Raw genomic sequence first — 22,376 nt, 5'->3', positions numbered from 1 at the left:
GAATACAGAGATGAAAAGGATTGGACTTTTTAGTGCTCCATTGAATTTTTTTTTTTCGTTCACTTTTGATTTGAAATAATCAAATAATCAATGCATTTTACATGTGCTTTGTCTGCACAAAACTCTGATGATTGTTAACTTGGAGAAATCTTGTAAACCATTGAACAGAAGATTTAGGAATCCTCGTAAGGTTCTTCTTGTAATCGACATAGTAGAGCCCAAATCTGACAGTGTAGCCCATGTTCCATTCCCAGTTGTCAAGTAATGACCACACAAAATAACCACGAACATCACATTTGTCTTCCCTGTATTGATTCAGTTTTCTGTTAAGTAGCATTTACAATGTTAAATCAGGAAACAAAGGATTTCAAACTTTCCATTATTACCTTATAGCAGCTGATAGGTTTGAGAGATAGTCCCTGTGAAATCGTATCCTCTTCTCATCATTTAAAGCCTTTTCCATAGATATGAAAGGTTTATTTGGATCATCCATACCTGATTTCACAATTGAAAGTGTTTGTTATTTCAAGAAAGTTTGATGGATGAAACTTGAACCTGAACCTACTCACCATTTTCTGTTATCATCACTGGGGGGTTCCCGTACTTATCTTTGATGTATCTTGCCAACTTTCGGATGCCCCATGGGACTATGCGTAACCAGCGAGAAGCTGCCTGGAGGAGGAAGAAGTGATGAGCTCTCTTAAAAATTAAACCAAGGTTTATTCAGGGCTATATCAAGTGGTTGAGACGTACTTTTTCTCCAATCGCCACTCCTCCTTTGTATTCTACAATCAAAATCAGGTATAACAGTTATCAGTTGAAATCCCGAATTCTTTTTGGTTCTATAACTTGTACTTTAAGCCTTTTAGGTAGTGCTTAGTTCACTAGAATGAACCTTGGAATGGAATAAGCATTCTTATTAAATGCTCACTTTCTTGTTTGGAATGGACGATACCAATTGCACGTACATCTGACCAATTTTCACTACAGTCACCTTTAATTGTTTCCCTATTCATTCTTATTTGGATATCTTTCCATCCCACTCCTATGTTCATTCCAGCAGCCAAACACTACCAAGTGGCAGAAGATTGTTCTGTGGTGTCTTACGTGTTGTAATGACTGCAGCATCAGATGTAGCATCCTGCAATATAAATTTTCGAATCCGTGTCCTGTCATTCCGAGCATATAATGTGGTGTAGTGGTTTATGCCGATAAAGTCCACAGATCCCACCAAGAATTTTGATGCTTCCTGCGAAATCTCAGGTAATCGCTTACCCACAAGCTTCTTCATTGAGAGAGGATAGTCGCCAAAAAATAGTGGATCAAGGAACCTGATTCACTTTTTCTGTGTTATATATGTACTGTAACTTCTGTTTATACACAATTTTCCTTACTACTCCTAAATGGTAGGAATAAATAACATATTTACAAAGAAGTTACCATCCCAATGTGAATTCATTCGCTCTATGTGCTGCATCTATGTCCTCATCACTTTCCGATAGAGGTTCATGCCATTTTGCATCCAGTGCAATTCCAACCTGACCTACTTGTTTCTCCTAGGTGTCCCAACAGAAGATAAAAAGTAAAAACAAAGAATGATTACTAAAAGATTTTGGAGGTATTACATATAGAAGTCAGGGTACCTTGAAAAATTTCTGGTACATATGATAAGTTGCAGCATGAGACAGGAGGATGTTGTGAGCAACAATGTATGGTTCAACGGATGAATTTCCTTTCTTACAAAACAAGTGACCGAGAATAGAACATCGCCCGGGAGCTTGTATTCCCAAGTCATAACTTTGGAGTGCATAACCATGAGGCTCGTTGATGGTGATCCAGTGCTTAACTCTGTCTCCAAACGCTTGGAAGCAGGTGAAGGCATAATGTTCAAAGTCTTTTCTGCAAGTGATTGAGGTAAATATAATGCTTAGTTAAATCAGTACTCTTATAACATGTTCTGTACGGTATTATAAAACACTTACACTATCTGTGTGCTCAACCATCCTTCATATCTGTCTTCAAGCATCTGCGGAAGATCCCAATGATATAGAGTTACAAAAGGCTGGATCCCTGATTGGAAAGAATTGTTTGACCTTTCAATAATGAATGTACTTCAAAAAAGAATTATATTCCTAATAAAAGGTCTCATTGATGGTAACCTTTTGCAAGCAAAGAATCTATAAGGCTGTTGTAGTAGCTTATTCCTTCTGAGTTGGGTGCTCCTGTTCCATCTGTTTAGGGATAGTTTCGAAAGCACTTAGTAGCTACAGGACAACTAGTAGCGAAGAAGATAATCTGAACAAAATCACATCTTACTTGGAAAAATTCTTGGCCACGATATTGAGAATCTGTATGCATTTACTCCCATATCCTTCATCAAGTCTACATCACTCTGTAAATTTTGAATGCTTAATCGCTATATGGCTAATAATTTATTTTGTTTTGCCAACAAGGATGATAATGCATCATTGTCATCGATCATCATAATCTGAAATTCTGAATATTCTTACTTTTGAATTTTATACTAGTATCATTATTGTTGCAAGATTCCTCAATATGATGTTCAAGAAATTACCCTTCTACCATTGAATGTGACAGGTTTTGTGCTCATTCGGTAAGATAACTCTTTGTCTAAATTAGAAAAAACTTGGATGAAATGTAAACAAAGTGAGTTGGAAGTAATGAGCTTGCTTGTTAGCTTAAAACTCTTCAAAATGAAAATACTGAGTCAACAAATGTCCTATTCACTTCACCTGAAATCTGTGATATTGATCTACCGCTGTGTCTGCATTGCTGAAATCTAAAATCTTCCCTGTTAAGCATATTAAAGAAGGAAATTAAGCAATTGCAAATCTGCTTCTCAGATGATGAATTCTGTGAATTTTTGTGCTTCAATTAAACCTGCTAGTGAATATGAATTCTACCTGGTTTTTTTGTGAAAGTATCCCATACACTATCTCCCTTGTTTCCTTCATTTACAGCTCCCTCGAACTACCAAATACAAACCTCATAATTGTTAAACTGCTTTTAATATGCAGGCCAGCTCCTAAATGTTGTTAAAACAAAAACACAGAAGTACCTGGTATGCCGAAGAAGCTGTTCCGAAAACAAACCCTTCTGGGAAATCAGCCCTGCTAAGAGATTGAGAGTTTGTAAAGAGTCTGGTTATCAGAAACAGGACGATGCATAGTCTCATGATGAAGTAGTCTTCAGTTTCCGAGCTGGAAATTCTTCTGGTGTTCCAGGTGAGTTTCCAGCCTCATTGAAGAACAAAAGGATTGCTTTCCGGGGATTCTAAATTTATAGAGGGCGTTTAAGCTGCCTTGACTGTAAAGTGAAGAATATATGGAAGAAGAAATGGGCAAAAACTGCCGCGTAGAAAGAAGGTGACATGTGTGATATTTTCTATTTGAAAGAATAGATATTTTCTTTCTTTTTCCTTGTTAAGTTGGTTGATACATACTTAGACACGTGACCAAGGTGTCCAGTGCTGAACAAATTGAAACTTTTAAGTTAATACGTGTAAAAAATAAAAAGTTCAACTGAATTGTTCCGTCGCTCAACACTGTCACATGGAACAACAATCTCGCCTAAATTTTTCTCGTCGGCGGAAGAAGAGGTGTGATTGAGAGGAATGATAAGCATTAAGCAAGAGTCCAAATGACGGGTAAACTTAAACCTTGAGCAATGATACCATCCACATCAACCCGAGTTCTGGGTTGGTCAGAAGAGGACTAATATATACCACCCTCCATTGCCGCCCTTTCTTTTGTTTATAGGACTAGATATTTTTAGCCGTTCCTATCTGCATACATCACAATTCACAAACGTTGTCGTCTTATTACAATGATGATTAGCTGAGAAACGTTGCCTTTTCCTCCTCAAACAAGAAAGAAAGAAAAATGGTATTTCTAGACCTAGATATTATACAACATGGATTTCTAAAGTAAAGGGATAGAGAACTTGGCGTGCAATTGCGTGGAACGCACGAACGTATCCTTCAAACCGGGAGACATGACAGATCTATACAACAAAAATCAAGCTTTTTGGCTCTACTTGTTTTTTTATAGAATAGACTCTACTTGTCTTATGCAAACACAGTTCTAAATATAGCAAATTACCACTAATTACACTTTTAGTCCAGTATTTACCATTAACAGGCCTGTTTTTTATATTTCCCTTGCGGTACTGTTTCTGACCCATGCGCAAGGCCCAAACCCCGTGCGGCCTATTTCCTGACGAAAATGTCCCTAAACATATTAATAGAGGAAGATAATCAATAAAGAGACAGATAAAGATAGAGATGGAGATGGAGATGGAGATGGAGAGGGAGAGGGAGAGGGAGAGGGAGAGGGAGAGGGAGAGGGAGAGGGAGAGGGAGAGAGAGAGAGAGAGAGAGAGAGAGAGAGAGAGAGAGAGAGAGAGAGAGAGAGAGAGAGAGAGAGAGAGAGAGAGAGAGAGAGAGAGAGAGAGAGAGAGATAACAGATCTAGATTGAGATCGAGATCGAAATCGAAATCAATCAAGACGATGAATTTGAAATTTTCATTCAAACTGGAATTTTGAATAGTAAATGAGAGAGGGGGGGGAGAAGAGATCTAGATCGATATCTAGATTCGCATAGAGATCGGAGAAGCGACGCGGTGAAGCTGGGCAAAGAAGCGAGGCATCGATGAGATCGGAGAAGCAAGGTGGCGAAGTGAGATGGTGAAGCTAGGCGGCGAAGCTAGACGGAGAACCTATTTTTTGGTCTTGGCCTGCAAATCTACCGGCAAGGAACACTGCTAAGCTAGGGTTTGTTCTCAGCCTGCAAATCCACCGAAGAGCGAGGTCAGTAACAATTAAGATGAGTTGCTAAGCAGGGAAACTTGATGTTATGTGACTGATGATGAATTACATGAGCTTATTGAGACTCATTACCATTAAAATGCTTGCAATATGTGCAATCTATGATTATTGAGAGTCAATAGCACTAAAATGCTGCAGTATGTGCAATCTATGATTTTATGGACCTTCTAAAGATCATTAACTTTAGTTTCTGAGGGTCAGTAGCTTTCTGAGATTTGTTTGTTCTTATGGAAAATGATGAGTTTTGTGACTCAATAGTACAAAAGAAATTGTATGAGCTTTAGTTTCTGAGGGTTAGTAGCCTTAGCTTCATGATTTCACTAACACTATGTTTATTGTCCTCAAACTTGTGTTAGGAGAATAACTATTGGTTCTGGTTTTCGTAATTGAGTGTTTCGAATTAGTATGATGATGTTGCTGGAGCTTTGTAGAAAGAGAGGCTGATTCATTCTATTTTTTTGTGATCTTCATAATTGACATGCTCTGTTGGAGAATGTTGTTGTAAGTCAGTATGGTGTTACTTAGACATGTCTTAAAATGTTTGGATACAAAATGGTGCCGAATTGTATCGAGTTTATGTTCCATAATGATTACTTCATTAACATGTCAAGATCATTCTTTGAGTGACATCTTTAAGTTTCTAATATGCAATGATGGCATATGTGCCTTTCTGTATGTGATGGTTGATTTAAGAGGTTTGAGATTGTGAATGGTATAACTGAAGTTAGAGAACCATGTGTATTGAGGGTCAGTATGCTATTGAGGGTCATTAACCCTATGTGTATTGCAACCTCATTTGATGTTTATATATGAGGATCAATAGCTTTAGCTTCATGAGTACATTCGCTTGATTGCATGAGGTATTCAACTCAAATCTATTATCGGTTCAGTTGAGCTTGCGATTTTGGACAGATTTGTTAGCTTTACTTTATGGAAGGATCATTGAAATTATGTCTACCTATAGGCTCTATGGATGTTTGATCTTATTACTGTTGTTAGTCTTTTTTTTTTTTTTTTTTTGCTTGAAATTCTGGTCATTGATCTGCTGCAACTGTGAGGATCTTTTGATTAGGTCTTTTGTATTCTTATAAGCTACAGTGGTTTTTTAATCAAATTGAGGGTTAGTACACTATTGAGGGTCAGTACTCATATATTTGCATTTATCATATACACAGATTAATCGCAAATGGCAAAGAGGAAAGCTGCTACAATAGACAAAAAGGATGTACCGATTGAAGAACATGAGAAGAACCATGGTGGAGAGATTTCTTCACCTTGACAAGAGCTGGTATTCGAAAGTAGGTGATAATTGAAGGCAAGCAAAGACCATGGGTTGGATCGGATTAGGATTAGGATTTACATTTGATCATTTTGAATCGTTTTGTTTTGTTAAGTGAGATTAATAGTAAAATGTTGATCTTTTGCGGATATGGATTTGTGTTTATGAGTTGATAGGATTTTGATGAAAGTAAATCGACAGAGATGCAGGCTTTTTGAAGTCTTCTTTATTGGTTAATGTTAATGGATCGATTTTATTACTAAGTTTCAAACAAAAAAAATGGTGCAAGGTCACATAACTTTTGCTCTTTTATGTGTATACAAACAATTCAATCGGTTAATCATTTAGAATTTCCTCTAGAAACTGGAAAGAACTGCAAGTCGTGTATGTCAGAATGATACTAAAGCTCAGTACATTAAATCTGCAATTCCTTAGAATGATACTGAAGCCCAGTACATTAAGTCTATAGAGGTTATTTTGGTCATTTGGGTTCAGCTACAGTACCGCAAAGGAATTAGAAAAAAAACAGGCTTGCTATTGGTAATAAATGGGCTGAGATTGTAGTTATTGGTAATTTGCTATTCTAAATAAAGATCTTTAACACACATTATATATAAGAGAACTCTTCTGATGAAAACCACTAAAATGAGAACTAGTTAATGACTTTTTTGTGAGAATCACTTTTCGATCACATTTTCGCTGTTATAGAGTCCTGTTATTCAGTTAATTCTCTGTCCAGTGCTTTTTTATTCTACTTGTCCTATTTTTAGAATAGATTCTACTTATCTTATGCAAATACAATTCTACATAAAGATGAGTCTTTTACACACATTATATATGTGATAGAGACTTGTTATTTAGTTAATTATTCTTTACTCAATACTTCCATTGAATATATATGACAAGGTGGAGAATAATATTATAATTAGAATTTATTTATTTTTCTCTTTATTCTCTGCATTTGGATTTAAATCCAATGACATTTGAGTACAACTAAGCAGGAACTTGACCGAGTAAAGAAATAAGATTGATATGTCATACACCTAATGAGGAATATAACAAAAGAAACAACTAAAAATGTCCCATTTCGGTTAAAAATAATCAAGCCTCTATAGGTTTTATTTAAGGTTCGAAAAATCGCTAGGCGCTAGTCGGGCGGTGGCTAGGTGACTAGCGCCCAGGCGGTTTTATATATTTTAGTCTTTATTTTATTTTTATAACATTTAATTATATAACTAATGATACATAAAACATATTCAAGCATATTGCATTATTATTTTACTTCTTTATAAAACTCCATTACCCAATTTATTTAATTCTAGCTTAAACCGAGGTAATTATATATACTGGTTGATTATATATTGAATTAATTGATGACTGTTGGGGATAACTCTAGCTTTAAGTTGAATAAATGGCAGTTTCATAAAATAAACCATTCAATGGATAACTCTTTTTTTGAGTTGAAAAGGTCATACTATTATGAAGTTCAGCAAGCAGTACAATAACGGCTTGCCCATAGGGCCGTCAGAAAAAGCCATTACATAGCGTACACCAAACAAGCACACCTGGAACCAAGCATACCTCAAAGTATACCCCTAGTACACCTACCTTTTTGGAATTAGCACAGAAACAAGAAACTAAATAACTCCGAAATAAAATAAAAAGCCTACGAAGCTACTAGTAACTTGCTGATCTTTTCCACTCAAGCAAAAATTGAAACAGTCTCAACACCCTCAGTTGAGGTAATCACCTCCTCAACCGGATGCAGACCCTATGTAGATGAAACCGAAGCCACGTCCTGCTCCTCCATCTCGTTCCCAACATTCTGTCCCTTCACAGGTAACTCTGAATTAACCATTGCAGACATCACCTCTTCAATAGTTTCAGCAGGTTCCTTCTCTGTAGGAACATGAGACACCTCCACCTCATCCTCCAGCCTTTTAAGGAAACGTTTCCTTCCCTTGATCTTAACACGGGGACTCAGGACATCATCCACACTACCAACCAATTTGGCTTTGTTTTTGGATCCTTTGGGACGACCCGCCTTCTTCTTTTTCTGGGGAGAAATTATCAATCTGTCATCCATTTGTGGAAGAGAGAGAGATAATTCTGCAACCCCAGCCAGATTCGGTGCAGGCAATGCCAGCAACTTCTTCCCTGGACGCATCATGATCTCAGCTGGCCTCTTCAGTCCACTCAGAGCCCCTGGGACACTACCCAAACCAGGAGCAATAGCACCCCCATTCTTGCATGCCTGAATAAATAAAGCACCAGGAGAGAAGAAGTAACCTGATTGCTCTCCAGACCATTCTTAGGCTGCACAGATAAAGGAATCGGCTTGACTATCTTCTTCAACAAGCCAGCTGCCTGTAGCCCGGAGTTAAGATGAGTAGAAAAGAATGCAGCTTGGTTTTCTTGATGTGTAGCCCTAACTGCAGCCTCCCCTTGAAGAAACCCCACACTAGAAGAAACCCTAGGTTCATTCAACCCATTCCTAGGGTTTGACAAAACCCTACCCTTTCCAGACTGAGCCCGAGCACTTCTTACCGAGCCATTAGCTCCACCACCAGCTGCAAAGAGTGATAGACCCGCCATAGCATGTACCGGCAGAGCTGAATGCAGTTCCGCCCTTTCATTGGCAATCAACCTGTCACAGCCATCTGTGGAATGCATGAACAGCCCACAATCTCTACACAATCCTCTAGTTTTTTCATAGACGATCGAGAGATTCACATCGACTACTGCAGAAAAGGAGAAGCTACGGAAGATCCTAAAGCGCCGATGAATATCGACGACCAACCGGATCCTCTACTCTTCATCCTTCCTATTCAGCGCCACTGGATCGAAACGGAGAACCCGTCCAATTGCGGAACCAATCAAGGACAAAGATAGTTTGTTACGTAGGCCAAAAGGCAACCCTCTGACAGTAATCCAGAGTTCCAGAGAATGAATTGGGATACCTTCCACATCAGATATACCATCATATGGCGCTAACAAGAGCATAGTATTACGATAAAACCATGGACCCCCATGCAGAATCCGATTCCTGTCAATTTCATTATCAAACTCAAAAACAAATCGATCCCCAACTGCTCTGATGGATAAGCCTTCCCTCATCCTCCAGATCGTTGGCATAGTACCAAGAAAACCTGTAGTATTTAGTCGCCGCGTCAACAACCGTCCCACCATGTAGTGATGGGGATCTTGCAGCGCCGCCTCCCCAGCAAAGCCAAGGTCGACGTGTGCGTCATCAGAGAGGGCAAAGGCAGCAGCAAGGCTGGCAATGGGGTCCGACATGGTAGAAGGACAAGGTATTTTCGAAGAGGAGCGACGAAAAAAAACCCTAGCTAAGCGAGAGCGGCTAGGTCATTCAGTGGATAACTCTAGCTTAAGTCGTTTCCAACCACCAACCATTTTTATTTTACTCTTTGTTAATACCAAACGCTAGCTTTCACTGCTTCTCAAAAAAAAAAAAAATACCATTTGCTTCTCAAATGCCAGCTAGCTATCACTGACCACTTTAACGAAAAAAGAAGAAGAAGCAAACGACTTTCCCAAGTTCAAGTCTTTCAAGCAGGAGTTCAAGTTTATGAGCGTCATCATTGGAAAACCCAGATCGAGTTCCAGTTATCGTAGAACTTTCTATGGAAACTACCCAGATCGAGTTCCAAGTTAGTTATCATTGAACAACAGTGAATTATACCCAGATCGAGTTGCCAAAATCCACTACCCAGATCGAGTCTCGATCAATTTCAGATCACAAATCCTCTCTAGCTCTCTCTTTCCCTATCAATCTTACAATCGATTTAGCCTCATCGATCTCTTTTCTCAATCCATCAATCTCTATATGATTTCCAGATCATCTTGATCTCTTCCTCCCGCTGATCTGAGAAAGGCAGAAACCCGCCTAGATAGGCCGCCTAACGCCGAATCACCGAACCGCCCAGCAACTAATCGGTCGCCTAGGCCGCTTAGCCGGCCGCCCAACCCCGCCGATTTGGCATTACTCGAGTCGGAGAGCTGCCGCCCAGCGCCTAGGCGCCGCCCCCGAGTTTGAGAACACTGGTTTTATTATTAGGGACTCTCAAGGGAATCCGTTTGTAGCAGCTTGTAGAAATATTGGATCAACTAATGCTTTGGTTGCAGAGGCTACAGCTCTTCGTGAAGGCTTACACACAGCTCAGCTGCAGAATTTATCGAAAGTTATTGTTGAAGGTGATTCCAAGTTGTTGATAGATTGTCTTTCTGGAAACGATGCTGTTTGGAGAATTCAAGTGTTGGTCAGAGACATCAAAATGTTGGCCTTTACTTTTCAGTCTATTATCTTTAGGCATATTTACTGAGAAACGAACTTTGTTGCAAATCATCTAGCCTCTTTGGCATATAATCATGTACATCCTAAGGTTTAGTTTTCTTGTATTCTCCTTTCTGTGTCTCCAGCGTTCCATTTGGATCAGCTGAGAGGGGGTGTCTCTCGTGGTTTTGTTCTGTAAACTTTTTTCTGTCATAAAAAAAAATAAAAAATAAAAAAAAAAAAACTAAAAATGTCCCATTTTACGGACAATAAACCTAATGATTTGATCATCACCAAAAATATCGAAAGGACTTGCAAGGCTTTGGTAATAGTTTTTCAATAAAACGGAGGAAGATCTTGTACCTCAAAATGTTGGGCAAACCTTCATATGTCAGGTTTGCTTGGGCCTCATTCCACTGGTGACATGGAGGAGGATGGTCTCCCCTCGGCCCTCCACGGTTTCCACGGACCGAATGAGAAGACCCGTATCCACCATGTTCGAACGAGAATGGTGCATTAGTGTGACGACTCGACTGAGCTCTAGATTCCATTTCCAAAAAAAAAAAACACGAAACAAAGACGTTTTATTTATTTTGCCTACTGCTCTCTTTGGGGTGTATACAGAAGTTTTGATCCTGGGTATGGAAAAAGCCCAAGTTGTCCAAGCAAAAGACCAACTTAATTTTCCTATCTCTAAAATGCCCACAATCATTTGCATTTCCACCTTCTTTTTAGGGGCATTTATGTAATTTAACAAGCACTTCAACAATTTAGAGGCCCATTTGGTTAATTCCTCTCTCGCTCTCTCTAGAAAAACCAGGGAAAGAACGAAGGGTTTTAGCATAAACCCTTTGGGAACCGAATAGCTAATGCCTTTGACTATGAGAGCGGCGGCGGCAGCGGCGGCGGGGCCCACTCGCGGCTTGAGACGGCTGTTCTCGACTGGCTTCGTTCCTCCGATGAACTCTCCGCCGCCTAATCCTCGAGTAGAGGCCGAACCGAGCACCAACCTCTTCGTCTCCGGTACTCTTTCCCCTTTCTGCCCCTGACTTTCTTCAAATTTACCTCTGTTTCGTATTGGGTTATCGCCGTTTTGGTCTGTTCCTCTGTAAAACTGGGAAAAGCTCGTACCTTTATGTTGGTTTATTCAATGTTTCTTGACTTGATGAATGTGAGCCTGCGCTGGAAACGAAAATGAGGACAGAAAACTATTTATATGTATGTGTTAATACTTTGGCTACCTAGAACTTGAAAACCCATCACAGAACTTGAACACCCATCAGAGTGATGGGGTTTTCGAAACATCAATGGGGCTGACATTGATTTTGTATATATTGTAATATCAATTTCTAGTGTTATCGTTCTTTGACATTTGACATTAGCTCCAAGTATCTATATTTCATTTGTGGAAAAAGAATTTGTCAATACTACCATTTTTAAGTGGAAGAAGAGAGTTCCAGGAACCCATGATTGTATGTTATTTTCTTGCTGCTAACAGTACACAGGTGATCTTAACAAAATGAATTTAAAATCACTTTCCTTTTAATGGTCTTTACAGAGCAATGGCAGTCCGTCAGATGTACTTCATTTGTTATGTCCTAACCATGTTAGGTCGATTTAAAAAGACCGATTCCAACTCTAGCTGTTTTGTTAATATGCAAATGCTTGTTTTAGCCTATTACAATCCGTTTATGTCAAGAATCAAACTAGAAGGAGACAATAGAATTTCAAATGTCTCCCTTCCATATGATTATTACAAATCCATTGCATATACTGCCTCTAGTCGTAATAAATACATTCTATGCAACGTCATTTAGTCCTTTTTAACAAATTCTTGTCTGAAATCATTTCATCCAAATGAATGATTGTTTCTGTTTCTTTTGTTATTAAGTGATGGAAGGGAGTGATCTGTTTTTGTTTTAATAAAACTTAGATCATGTGGTGTTTTATGGATAACCTTGTACATATATGATCTTGCAGCCATTTCTTTCCATATGTGGTGTTTGTGAATACTTCAGTAGTCTAGATTTTATCACACTTGAGTTCCGTTTTGATGTACTTTGATTTGTATTGGATTAATTATCTGTTTGTTTGCAGGGCTTAACAAGCGTACTACCTCAGAAGGACTACATAAAGCCTTTTCTGCGTTTGGTGAAGTAGTTCAAGGTGTTCTTCTGTGAAATTGTTGGCTTTTTTTTTTTAATATTTAAATTCTTAGAACATTATCTAATTATTCTCTATTGTATACAGCTCGAGTGGTGACTGATCGGGTATCAGGATTCTCCAAGGGATTTGGTTTTGTAAGGTATTCAACCTTAGAAGATGCTGCCAAAGGCAAACAAGGCATGGATGGACAGGTCAGTTGGCAGTATTCTCGATACTGTTAAAATATGTTTGACTTTATACATTAATCTCTTAAAAAAATAGTTTTGAAAAAGCCAAATTAGATTTTAGTAATTTTGATGTCGCCTCCTCCACCCAACAAAAGGGGTCTGTTTTACTTTTACTATTAGGGTGATCATTGGGCACATATTGGCATGTAAATGCTAAAACAGTTAAAATAGTGAACTTTACTGAAACTCTTTCTTAGTGAAAGCATAAGCCCATGTCCCTAAGAGAAGACGGAACTTACTGATTATTTTTCCCAAACAAAAAATAAAAATAAAAATAAAAATAAATTAAACTGAAAACACCATCATTATTAGCTCCTTTTGAAAAATATATCTTTTTTTTCTCTTCCTTGTTCCTTGTTTGATGGAAAATACATGCTCATGGGATGAGAATCTAAGATAAACATAAATACCAGCATGGCTAAGAAAAACCTACTGTTGCCAGGTACCGCTGAAGCAGTGACTTAGGAGATTCAATTGTTTTGTAACATCTATTTGAAATGTTAATCCTCTCCCTATAGCCAAGAAATCAACCCTTCAACCAAAAAGTCGAACTAATAGTTAAGTTTTCTTGTTTCTATCCACCAAAAAAAAATAATTGTGATATATATACAGGACTGCACCTTTCTTCTATATCATCTTAAATCTCTCTTTTCTGTCGTCTTACTTTGGGTTGTGGGACTTAATCTGCAATTGAATATGACAGACTAGTAGTAACCCCTGGTGGACATCTATATAATTTCTCTGTGGAAGTCCATGGTTAGATAATCTCAAAATTGTAAACATGATCATGTTCTCAACAAGTACGTTGTATGTGCATTCCCTCTCCCGCCAAACCAAATGTTCTGTTGTTCAAGAGTTTCTAAGTTGTACACCTCTACGTGAGTATCCTCACAAAGCTAGCCCTTTTACATTGTCAACCCCACACAAATGCAGAAAGCATATAGGAATTGGAAATTTATGTATCATAATACTGAATATATTAAGGAACATTTATCTTTTTTCATTTGTGCTTGTCTATGTCGAAACTGTAACTTTGTTTTTGTTTGTGTAGTTTCTGGATGGTTGGGTTATATTTGCTGAATATGCAAGGCCCAGAACAACTACACCACCTCCTGAGAACAATTCGACTCAGTATGGCCGTTACTAACTCCAGTATTCAAAACGACAAGGTTATTCATTAATATATTTGTCAGGTGGACTCTTTGGTCCTGTTTCATAATTTGGTCTGAGGGTCGGTGCTCTTGATTCCTTGATTCTTAAAATGGAGGAGATGATCCTAATCTGAGAACCAATAAGGTTGGAAATCATATGTATTAAGATTGTCTGTGTTTAAGACAACGTGAAAGAACCCTTTCATTTAGTGGTGGAACATGTAGAACTTGTACTGATCTATTCTTAATTTATTCCAACTTTCCCATGATTTTGTTTCTGTTATCTTTAAAAAAAAATTAGGTAATTGCATTGTTATGGCACAGGATATGAAATTAAAATCTTACCTTCCTTGTCATTTGGGTCTAATCTTTGTGAATAGTTTTGATTGGAAACTTATATTACCGATGAATGGATACTTTCAAGAGTCATTCTCTAAATATCCTTCAGTTCATGTTGATAATTTGGATTTCTTCTCAGTTAATATAGCTCATTACACACTATCTGAAGCTATATAACTTGTGTTGCCTCCAGATGATCTTTGAGTTTGATTTCTAGTCTGCATAGCTCGTCTTTAGTCAATTTACACTCGCTTCCTATAGTGTAAGACTGAATAGGCATGCTCTAGTTCAGGAGTCTTAGGCAAAAATAATTTGATTTGGGTGCAACTGCTCCATAAGACAGAAGGCTGTTACTTGTTAGTTTTGTTTTTCCCTTTCTGCGTAGCAATGTTCAATACCGACCCCTGTAAATGTACAATCGAACCTTAACCTTCGAATTGTAGTAGTTGGTTCAGCAAAACACACCGAGCTCTCAATTTAATCGATAGTTTCTGTCTGCCTACATCTTAGATTGGATTGGTTCGGTTTCTAGTATCATTGGGACTTTTATGACGATTAATAAAAAGAGGCAGGAGAAAAATCCTCAGAGATGAAGGAAAAGAAACTAGAGGTGTGGAGGAGAAAGAAAAACAAGGAGTTGAGAGGAGGTCAAGTCGTGAACACCCTATGCGGGATGAAGTTGACACGTGAACTAGAATCAAGAACCTAGCTTGTAAGGAAAAGTTACCCAAATGCCTTTGAACCAACCCATCAATCCACCTTGCTTGGGTTGATTGCAGATGCTTGGCGTTGCGTTAGACTCCCGGTACGGGTGGTGAGATGGGAAGCTTTTGGGATCCATGCCATTCGGTGATGTCCTTTCAACGCCAAATTTGTTTGGATCTCACTGTTTCTCTAGTAAGATCGGGTTAGGTCCATTGTCGAGCTCCTCTCGGCAGATTTTCTAAGGCCTTGATCTTTGGGGCTTGTAGATTTGGATCCGCTTCTCTTGCTTTGTTGTTAAAGTGGGTTTTGATGCATTGAAAGGGCCACAACGAGGTTGCATCCTCCAGACATTAGCGACGGGTACGGTGAAGGTTAGAACTTGATGTTAGCTTGTGATGCATTTGATATAAAAAAAAAGTGAGATGCGTGTGATACTCAAAAATGTTGTTTACTTAGTATTACTCTACAAAAATAATGCTACTGATATTTACTAGAAAAAATTACTGTTTTTTAAAAGCTACTATCCCTAACTGAAAGCTATTAAAACGTTATTGTTATTCTCTAGAAAAATTATTGTTATTCTCAAGAAAAGTTATTGTCATCTTTTAAAAAATTATTGCCTTGAACCAAAAAGCTATTTTAGGTAACAGAAAAGTTATTGCCCTGACTCAAAAGCTATCGACCATTTTCAAGCCAAACCCCCCTAGGTTGGCCTAGGTTGGATCTCCGCCATTCGACCACCTTTTGATGGCGGAGGCGGAGTGGCGGACCAGTGTAGATGTGTTTCTCTCATCAGCGCGAGTCCACCCATGCCCATGGATTGCTCATCTGATCAATGATGACAATAAATTAAGCTTCGGAAGTTCATGATTTCACTAATGAATTTTCGTTGTTATCTGGAGTTTTTATCTAAAATTCATTATATTTTTTATGTGAGACTTTTTAGATTAGGTGGGATATGTGCACACAAGCCCACACGTCTTTACTCTTTAGAAAACAAAAAATTAGGGCAACAGATGGACAAAATCGAGCAACAATAAAAACTAAAGGCCAGGTAACATGTGGATGTTGACATTACCGTTCACCTTGGAGCAAAGCTTTACTAATCAATTTCAATCACATAACCAAGGGTTGCACCAACTAGAGAATGAATTCTTTCGGGACACGAGATACAGTGCAATACCCTAGATCTGCATCCAAACCCGCAATACATTCAACCCATCTCAATATCTATAGATAATGGTTCAATTTATATAAAGTCTTGTAGTTTTTTTATGTCTTCATTCACTTTTGCATTTTTATTTTCGAAAATACGGTTAACTCAAAGTAAGCAGTAATTTGAATAACAATTTAAAAGCCGGCAACAAGAATTCAAACTGGTGCATTCCAGCCGGCAACAAGAAAGGGGGGTGCTGGAGTTGTGATCCGAGATGCTAATGGTGATTTTCAAGTTGGTGCTGCTAGACCTCTCCCTTTAGTAACGTCACCTTTCCATGCAGAATTGATGGCGTTAAAGGAATGGATCAATTTGGCAGTGGCATTACAGCATGAGCAGGTACTGTTTGAATCTGATTGCTCTTTATTGGTTCAAGCTTTGCATTCAATTGAACCAGATTTATCTACAATGAGTATGTTGCTTGATGAGATCAGACTAGTGCTACAAAATCATGGTGGGTATAGAATTAATTATGTACCAAGGGAAGCAAATACAGTAGCTCATGGATTTGCTTCTCATGCTTTAAGAAATAGTGATAGTCAAACTTGGTTTGTCATAGCTCCCGAATTTATAAGGGATGCCATTCGAAACGATTGTAATCGCTAATTGATTCAATGAAATTTATTTAAAAAAAAAAAAAAAAACAATTTAAAAGCTCTATCTAGTTTCCGATTATTAGACAACCAGTCAGGCATGCATGTGTGGGGGATTTTTCAGTTGTCTGTTATAAGTTAACCGAGTAAATTTCGGTCCCTGACCTAAGCACGGTAGAGTAAACAAAGTGTACGTGTGTGTGTGTGTGTTTTTTTGTTTTTTAGCATGCCCCATTTGCAGTTCTTTTCAAGGCTAATTCTTGCTCGGAGTACCATCATAAATACATGATTCGACACTTATTTGATTCCTTCTGCTTGACCATGGCGTCTAGATGAAGATGAATTCAGCCCACAACATTACAAACTCACATTCTCATAGCCTCTGTGCATTAATAACAATAGATTACGTACAGGTGGTGGCATAAACCAACCGATAGCTTCTGTGCCACAGGGCAGTGCCTTGTGATTGAAGCAACTCAAGAAAAAATTATAACCCTGAGGCCTGAAAGTTACGAAACATTGGATATTTTGAAATCCATCGACTTGTCATCCTATGGGGACAAACAAATCGTTTTTAGTTAGATGGAAAATAGTTGGTTGGAATTAAAGGAAGGCGATATAGCATGCATCGTCGTTTCTCAGCAACCATCATTTCAGTCCTTGGTGACAGCTGGGCCTCTGAAACTCAGTGAGTCATAGAGGTCTCTGGAATCTGGATTGTTGCTTTCTGATAGAGAGTTTGCATTTAAGTGAAAGAGTCACCAATAGGGTATGAATAGTGGGCTTTAGAAGATTCTACTTTTGCTATTCTGGAAGACTAGAATTAGAATTGTGGTGGAGATGAATTTGAATAGCTGAGGAAGGTAGAGAAATAAATGGCCTATATGTTGAGGTGTCCAGACAATTCTTTGACAGACAGTTTGAATTCTCTAAGTTTGTTTGTCATCTGTTGATTTCTGATAGACGACTTTGGTGTTTACAAGTTCCATAGGGAAATATATGGAAAGTTTTCAGATCCGTAATCCTTCTCTTCTCCTATATTAGTAACTCAGCTTATTACACGTATTAATATGCAAAAGAGGAGAATACTAATGGATAATGTTTCCGTTCACGTCCTGATATGACTTAATTTCTTTGCGGATCCAATTTGCCGGAGACATAATATTAATGCATCAGTATCTCATGATTTCACTTCTATGAAATGACAAATTCTCGATGTGAAAGTGAGCTGATAGTCGACTCTTTTTAACCAAAATAGTCACTTAACCAAAATACATCTTTATCAAAATTTTGAGATTTGATTTCTACCAAAAGTTTGTTATGAAAGAAAATGTTCCATCGTGTTATGAAAGCTTTTACTTTTAATATTGCGAAGTTGACATAGAAGTAACCAAATCTCAACAACATTGTATGAAAGGTTTTACATGCCCTAAACCAAATCTCAACGACTCAAGTGATGCATGTCAACATCATTATAACCGATAAAGATAAAATAAAACGAATAAACATGAAATATATGGAGAACGACTAAAGTAGATGAAAGGGCACTTCACTTGAAAATCTCACAAAAAATAGACCAAATTCATAACTATTTGGTCACTCAAAATTGTGTAAACAAATGTAGTCCGTTAGATAAAATTAAAACGAACATTGTGTTAATCAAATGGTTAAACATTTTCCGATTTGGCTAATATTTTGTAGGATTCATATGTGTGTACGTAACATGAGAATGAATGGTTTGGATTATTAAATTACATGCTAAAAATAAAAACATCCTTTAAGGAGGTCCTCTCTTGATCCTCTCTCTATATATGTAATGAACCGTTACAAACACTACAAAAGAATAACGGTGCAAGCTAGAAGCAATGTGAGAAAATAACTTTAAGAGTCTTATGGTGTTAATTTTGGTATGGATGATCGATCGCTATCCATGCTTAGTGGACGCAAAATATCCTTTATCTTCTTATTCAACTAAAGGAGAGGATACTCCATCCACCTCTCTTTCATGTTCACTTCCCTCTCATCTCCTGTCACCCTCTTCAGTTGATGAATTTTTACGGAAGATATGCAATACTCCCACATTTATGTTACACGTACACATGGAATATATATCAAGAACGTATGGGAAATTGTATATATCTCAAATCAAAGAAGAAAGCACAAAGGAATATGAATACTAATGTCAAGGATTGTTGCAAAAAACGTGGAGTTCGATTACTTTCCAGGATTCAGAATTTACTGTACCTGCATGCTTTGGCAATACATAGTCGATGCATGACGAGTGAGATATTTTAGATTTGGTATGAATATGATCTTTTACTTCAATATTTTTTATATATATTATTATAAGACTACATATAAAATCCTATCTTTACTATCTTTTGCCCTGGCAATTATTTTATATATATATATATATATATATATTTCTTTATCTGAGTACCAAACGAAATGGAGCTTGATAGTTAATAGTTGTTTCATAAACGATTTACATGCTGATAAGTATTCAATGATTGATTAATAGAACTGCTTGATTGCCTTGTCTGTGCATTATAAATCATTTTGACCTAGTTTAATGGATTGTATGAACCATCATCAAAGAGAACAAGAAAACGTATGGGTCCGACGGCAAAGTAATCGTCCTACAGTCTTTTATATAAAACCAGTATTGGTGCAATTTACGTGTGAATAGTACCAGTTTTATGATTTAACTAGTTCCACTAACCTCCAGGTTGCTCGATCTCTATCAAATTAAGTTATTGCAAATTCTGAGTCACGAGATTATGATTATCTAGTTCCAGAATTTCATGAGACTCGCTCGAGGCTCGACGACTATATATTTGGTGTCAATTACACGTCATTTTAACTTTTTCTAATTGTTTTCTTTCGATCGCGTACTTCGTGTAGTTTGATTAATAGAAATGGCTCCTCGTATAAATAGTTTCTACATGCATTTCAAGTCTTCTGAAGTTGTCACTGTCGTCTGTACTCTGTGAGGAGATCCTACTGAACCGGCCGGCTGGCGGCTGCGGTACGATTAAATTTCTTTTTTCTATTTCTCCTTGTTAATTTATTTTATTTTGTGTACAAAGAAATTTAGGGACGAAGGAAGAGATGCAAATGGAGAAGCATTTGCCAGAGAAGGCCAAGAGAGAAGATCGACTAGGGTTTGGGGGAAGGAGGCAAAACATCAGAACTCATAAGTAGTTAGGGTTTCACCCTCACATGGGGACCAGTAGTTATCTTTTCTCTTAAATTGGAGACATTTTCTCATATGGAGAATAGTAATGTAATTCTAATACTGAAGAATAAATTTATTACATTTTCCTTCATCTGATATTGACCAGACCTTTGGTTGGAATCCCATCAGAGACAAGCTCAGAAAGAAAAATAGCTTACGGATTTTTTCAAGGATAGTGGCAAAGGGACTGAGGGAGTGAAAATGACAGGGAAAAGTTGTGCCATGGCAAGGGACTTTGTAGGCGGAATAGGTGTCAATTAGGTCGTGGTATTTGGGTGTGGTAGGTCGTGGTATTTGGGTGTGGTATTCAGGATTACAGAGACATTTTGAAGTTTCTAACCTTACGGTACTATAAATAGAAATAAACTAACAATATCATTAAAATTAGAGTAAAATGATCAGATATTTCTATTATACAAGGATATATCTCGTAATAACTCATTGATTACTTGGCCGGTTATTACTTAAACAAGAACAATATTGAAGACATGTGTACCTCAACAGTGACTTCTTCTTTTTTGCGTTACAATATAGACAAATCCATGAGTTGTCGTTGGGATAAAAATGACCTAAAAAACCAACTTGTATATACTAGGCTTAGTATTTTCAAACCTGCACTCTATAATAATCTCGCTAAAAAGTAATATATATACCTCACTGCATTACAAAAGAGATTCAGTGTCCGAGCTGTCCACCCTATCAACCAGGACGGGGGAGACTGCCGCCAGGTAGATCCATCGTCCAACCAAAACAGGCCGGGGGCACCTTGTAATAACCCCACAATGCAAAGGGCAGTTTTTCCCGTAGTTCAGATAAATCCAGATCTCACGTTATAAAAGCCACACCTCTCCTAACAAACCCAGAAAATTAAGTCACGTACAAAGTCCACTCGCTTGTGGTTTTCTGGCTGAAGCCAAAAACCTTGAACCATCAAATGAAGGAAGAGCCAGAGCCTAATTAAGCTCGATTCCTGGAGGCCCGCTTTTTCAACGCCGTCCCGTTCTCAGAATCCCAGGTCCAAAATCCATCGCAGTTACGTGACTTCCTGCGCACGTAACTGCGGGTCGTACGTACATGAGCATGAAGTTCTTCTTGATTTCATGTTGCGGAGTCACGTTGACCGCGCGCGCGACGCGACCCGGTTCTTCTCCTTCTATGTCGCCTTCCGCTCCCGGAAAGAAGATATCCCCCTCGCGCGGAGGAGTGTCGTCTTCGTCTCCCGCACGCGGAAACGCCCGCGGGAAAGTGTCGTCTTCATCCCCCTCGCGCAGAGGGATGTCGTCTACATCTTCCCGGCGGCGGGGGCCTGCAGGGCACGGATTTTCTAATCCGCGCGTTGTTGCTGTCAGACAGACGAGGTCGGAACTTGGGTTGGCACCGACAGCACAGCGGCTGCCGCGGCGGAAGAGCGGGAGGCCGGTGGGGTCGGCGGCTTCGGCCTTGCCTTATGCCGAGTGGACGCCGTCGCTGTGCACGATCGCCGAGGACAACGTCGTTGTCGTGAGGAGATCCGTTGGGGATCGGACGCCCAGCATTGAGCGAGCGGTTAACGGAAAGAGTGGTAGAGAAATGTCGCGAGTTCAAAGCCGCAGCCACACCGATGATTACGGGTAAGTAAATAAATAGAAAAACAAACTGTAAAACCTTCAATTTTTTTTTTTCCCTTCTTGAATTTGGATTTTGTTGCCATTTTTGTTTATTATCTAGTTGTGAAAATGATTGGTCAAACTTTATTTGCAGGCGAGCTTCAGTCACAGTTATTCCGGCGTTTACTCCAACGCCGTTCTTGTTTTGAAGGGAATGGACTTTTTGGCTATTTTTTCAATCGTTCAATTATGGTGCGAGGGATAGGAATTTACTTGTATTGACATTCAGTGATATTGGTGCTCTAAATCGGGTTCGGGTCGAAACTGTGAATACGAAGGAAGGAAGTTAGTGAAATAAGAAAGTTTCTTATACCTGCTTGCTCCAAAAAAAAAGGAAAAAAAAAATAAACAAAGAAATGTAAAGCCTCTTGTACCCTTACTCGAATAGTGCAATTTAATATATATATTAAACTATCATTTAGTGTTCCTTTTTCTGTCTTTTATTGTTTTTTTTTTTTAATCCAAGGAGGTCAGATATATTAATGTTCAGCAAGCAGTACCAGAAACGACACACCCATAGGGGCCGACAGAAAGAGCCGTCCTGTAAGACATACAAAGGACCTATACTAACATAGAACTTACGCACTCCCGGGTACACCCACCTTTTAAGGACTAATAAGCACCTTTATTCTTACAAAAACTAGGAGCTCAGAAGCATGGAAATATAAAAGTTAA

The 22,376-nt window shown here is 38.4% G+C and overlaps 3 protein-coding genes across 5 annotated transcripts; 2 read left to right on the top strand and 1 right to left on the bottom strand.

Moving 5' to 3' along the window:
- Nucleotides 1-11: 11 nt before the first annotated feature.
- LOC133734732 (putative beta-glucosidase 41) lies at nucleotides 12-3,376 on the bottom strand. Of its 3 annotated transcripts, XM_062162346.1 has the most exons (13): nucleotides 3,080-3,374; nucleotides 2,925-2,991; nucleotides 2,754-2,812; nucleotides 2,317-2,392; nucleotides 2,160-2,231; nucleotides 1,983-2,070; nucleotides 1,644-1,899; nucleotides 1,441-1,556; nucleotides 1,108-1,331; nucleotides 754-785; nucleotides 570-672; nucleotides 387-495; nucleotides 12-305 (listed from the first exon to the last, which is right to left on the bottom strand). In XM_062162346.1, exons 1-13 carry the CDS (start codon nucleotides 3,194-3,196, stop codon nucleotides 98-100), a joined length of 1,527 nt encoding a protein of 508 aa, XP_062018330.1. In that variant the 5' UTR covers nucleotides 3,197-3,374; the 3' UTR covers nucleotides 12-97. The 3 variants fall into 3 exon arrangements, with proteins under 3 accessions (XP_062018330.1, XP_062018332.1, XP_062018331.1); XM_062162348.1 differs by lacking the exon at nucleotides 2,317-2,392 and having other exon boundaries at nucleotides 3,080-3,376; XM_062162347.1 differs by lacking the exons at nucleotides 2,160-2,231; nucleotides 2,317-2,392 and having other exon boundaries at nucleotides 1,983-2,026; nucleotides 3,080-3,376.
- A 7,846-nt stretch (nucleotides 3,377-11,222) lies between these two features.
- On the top strand, nucleotides 11,223-14,233 carry LOC133734736 (organelle RRM domain-containing protein 2, mitochondrial). Its single transcript, XM_062162354.1, has 4 exons — nucleotides 11,223-11,443; nucleotides 12,518-12,586; nucleotides 12,671-12,777; nucleotides 13,865-14,233. The coding sequence occupies exons 1-4, from the start codon at nucleotides 11,290-11,292 to the stop codon at nucleotides 13,958-13,960; spliced, it is 426 nt and encodes a 141-aa protein (XP_062018338.1). The 5' UTR covers nucleotides 11,223-11,289; the 3' UTR covers nucleotides 13,961-14,233.
- Nucleotides 14,234-20,719: 6,486 nt separating this feature from the next.
- LOC133734731 (uncharacterized) lies at nucleotides 20,720-22,129 on the top strand. Its single transcript, XM_062162345.1, has 2 exons — nucleotides 20,720-21,665; nucleotides 21,796-22,129. The coding sequence occupies exons 1-2, from the start codon at nucleotides 21,130-21,132 to the stop codon at nucleotides 21,848-21,850; spliced, it is 591 nt and encodes a 196-aa protein (XP_062018329.1). The 5' UTR covers nucleotides 20,720-21,129; the 3' UTR covers nucleotides 21,851-22,129.
- The last annotated feature ends 247 nt before the right edge of the window (nucleotides 22,130-22,376 follow it).

The sequence above is a fragment of the Rosa rugosa genome, chromosome 2 (assembly GCF_958449725.1).
Source record: "Rosa rugosa chromosome 2, drRosRugo1.1, whole genome shotgun sequence".
Lineage (NCBI taxonomy): Eukaryota > Viridiplantae > Streptophyta > Magnoliopsida > Rosales > Rosaceae > Rosa > Rosa rugosa.
Note: the sequence above shows the minus strand (reverse complement) of the source record. Positions and strands in the feature narration are given on the sequence as shown.

Bases quoted from the DNA above. Each gene is read 5' to 3' on its own strand.
- LOC133734732 (XM_062162346.1), bottom strand. From the start codon at position 3,196: ATGAGACTATGCATCGTCCTGTTTCTGATAACCAGACTCTTTACAAAC. The intron at 1,332-1,440 runs GTAACTTCTTTG...AAAGTGAATCAG, and splicing joins AATGAATTCACATTGGGATG to GTTCCTTGATCCACTATTTT. The intron at 306-386 runs GTAATAATGGAA...GAATCAATACAG, and splicing joins AACCTATCAGCTGCTATAAG to GGAAGACAAATGTGATGTTC.
- LOC133734736 (XM_062162354.1), top strand. From the start codon at position 11,290: ATGCCTTTGACTATGAGAGCGGCGGCGGCAGCGGCGGCGGGGCCCACT. The intron at 12,587-12,670 runs GTGTTCTTCTGT...TATTGTATACAG, and splicing joins GTTTGGTGAAGTAGTTCAAG to CTCGAGTGGTGACTGATCGG. The intron at 12,778-13,864 runs GTCAGTTGGCAG...TTGTTTGTGTAG, and splicing joins AACAAGGCATGGATGGACAG to TTTCTGGATGGTTGGGTTAT.
- LOC133734731 (XM_062162345.1), top strand. From the start codon at position 21,130: ATGAGCATGAAGTTCTTCTTGATTTCATGTTGCGGAGTCACGTTGACC. The intron at 21,666-21,795 runs GTAAGTAAATAA...CTTTATTTGCAG, and splicing joins AGCCACACCGATGATTACGG to GCGAGCTTCAGTCACAGTTA.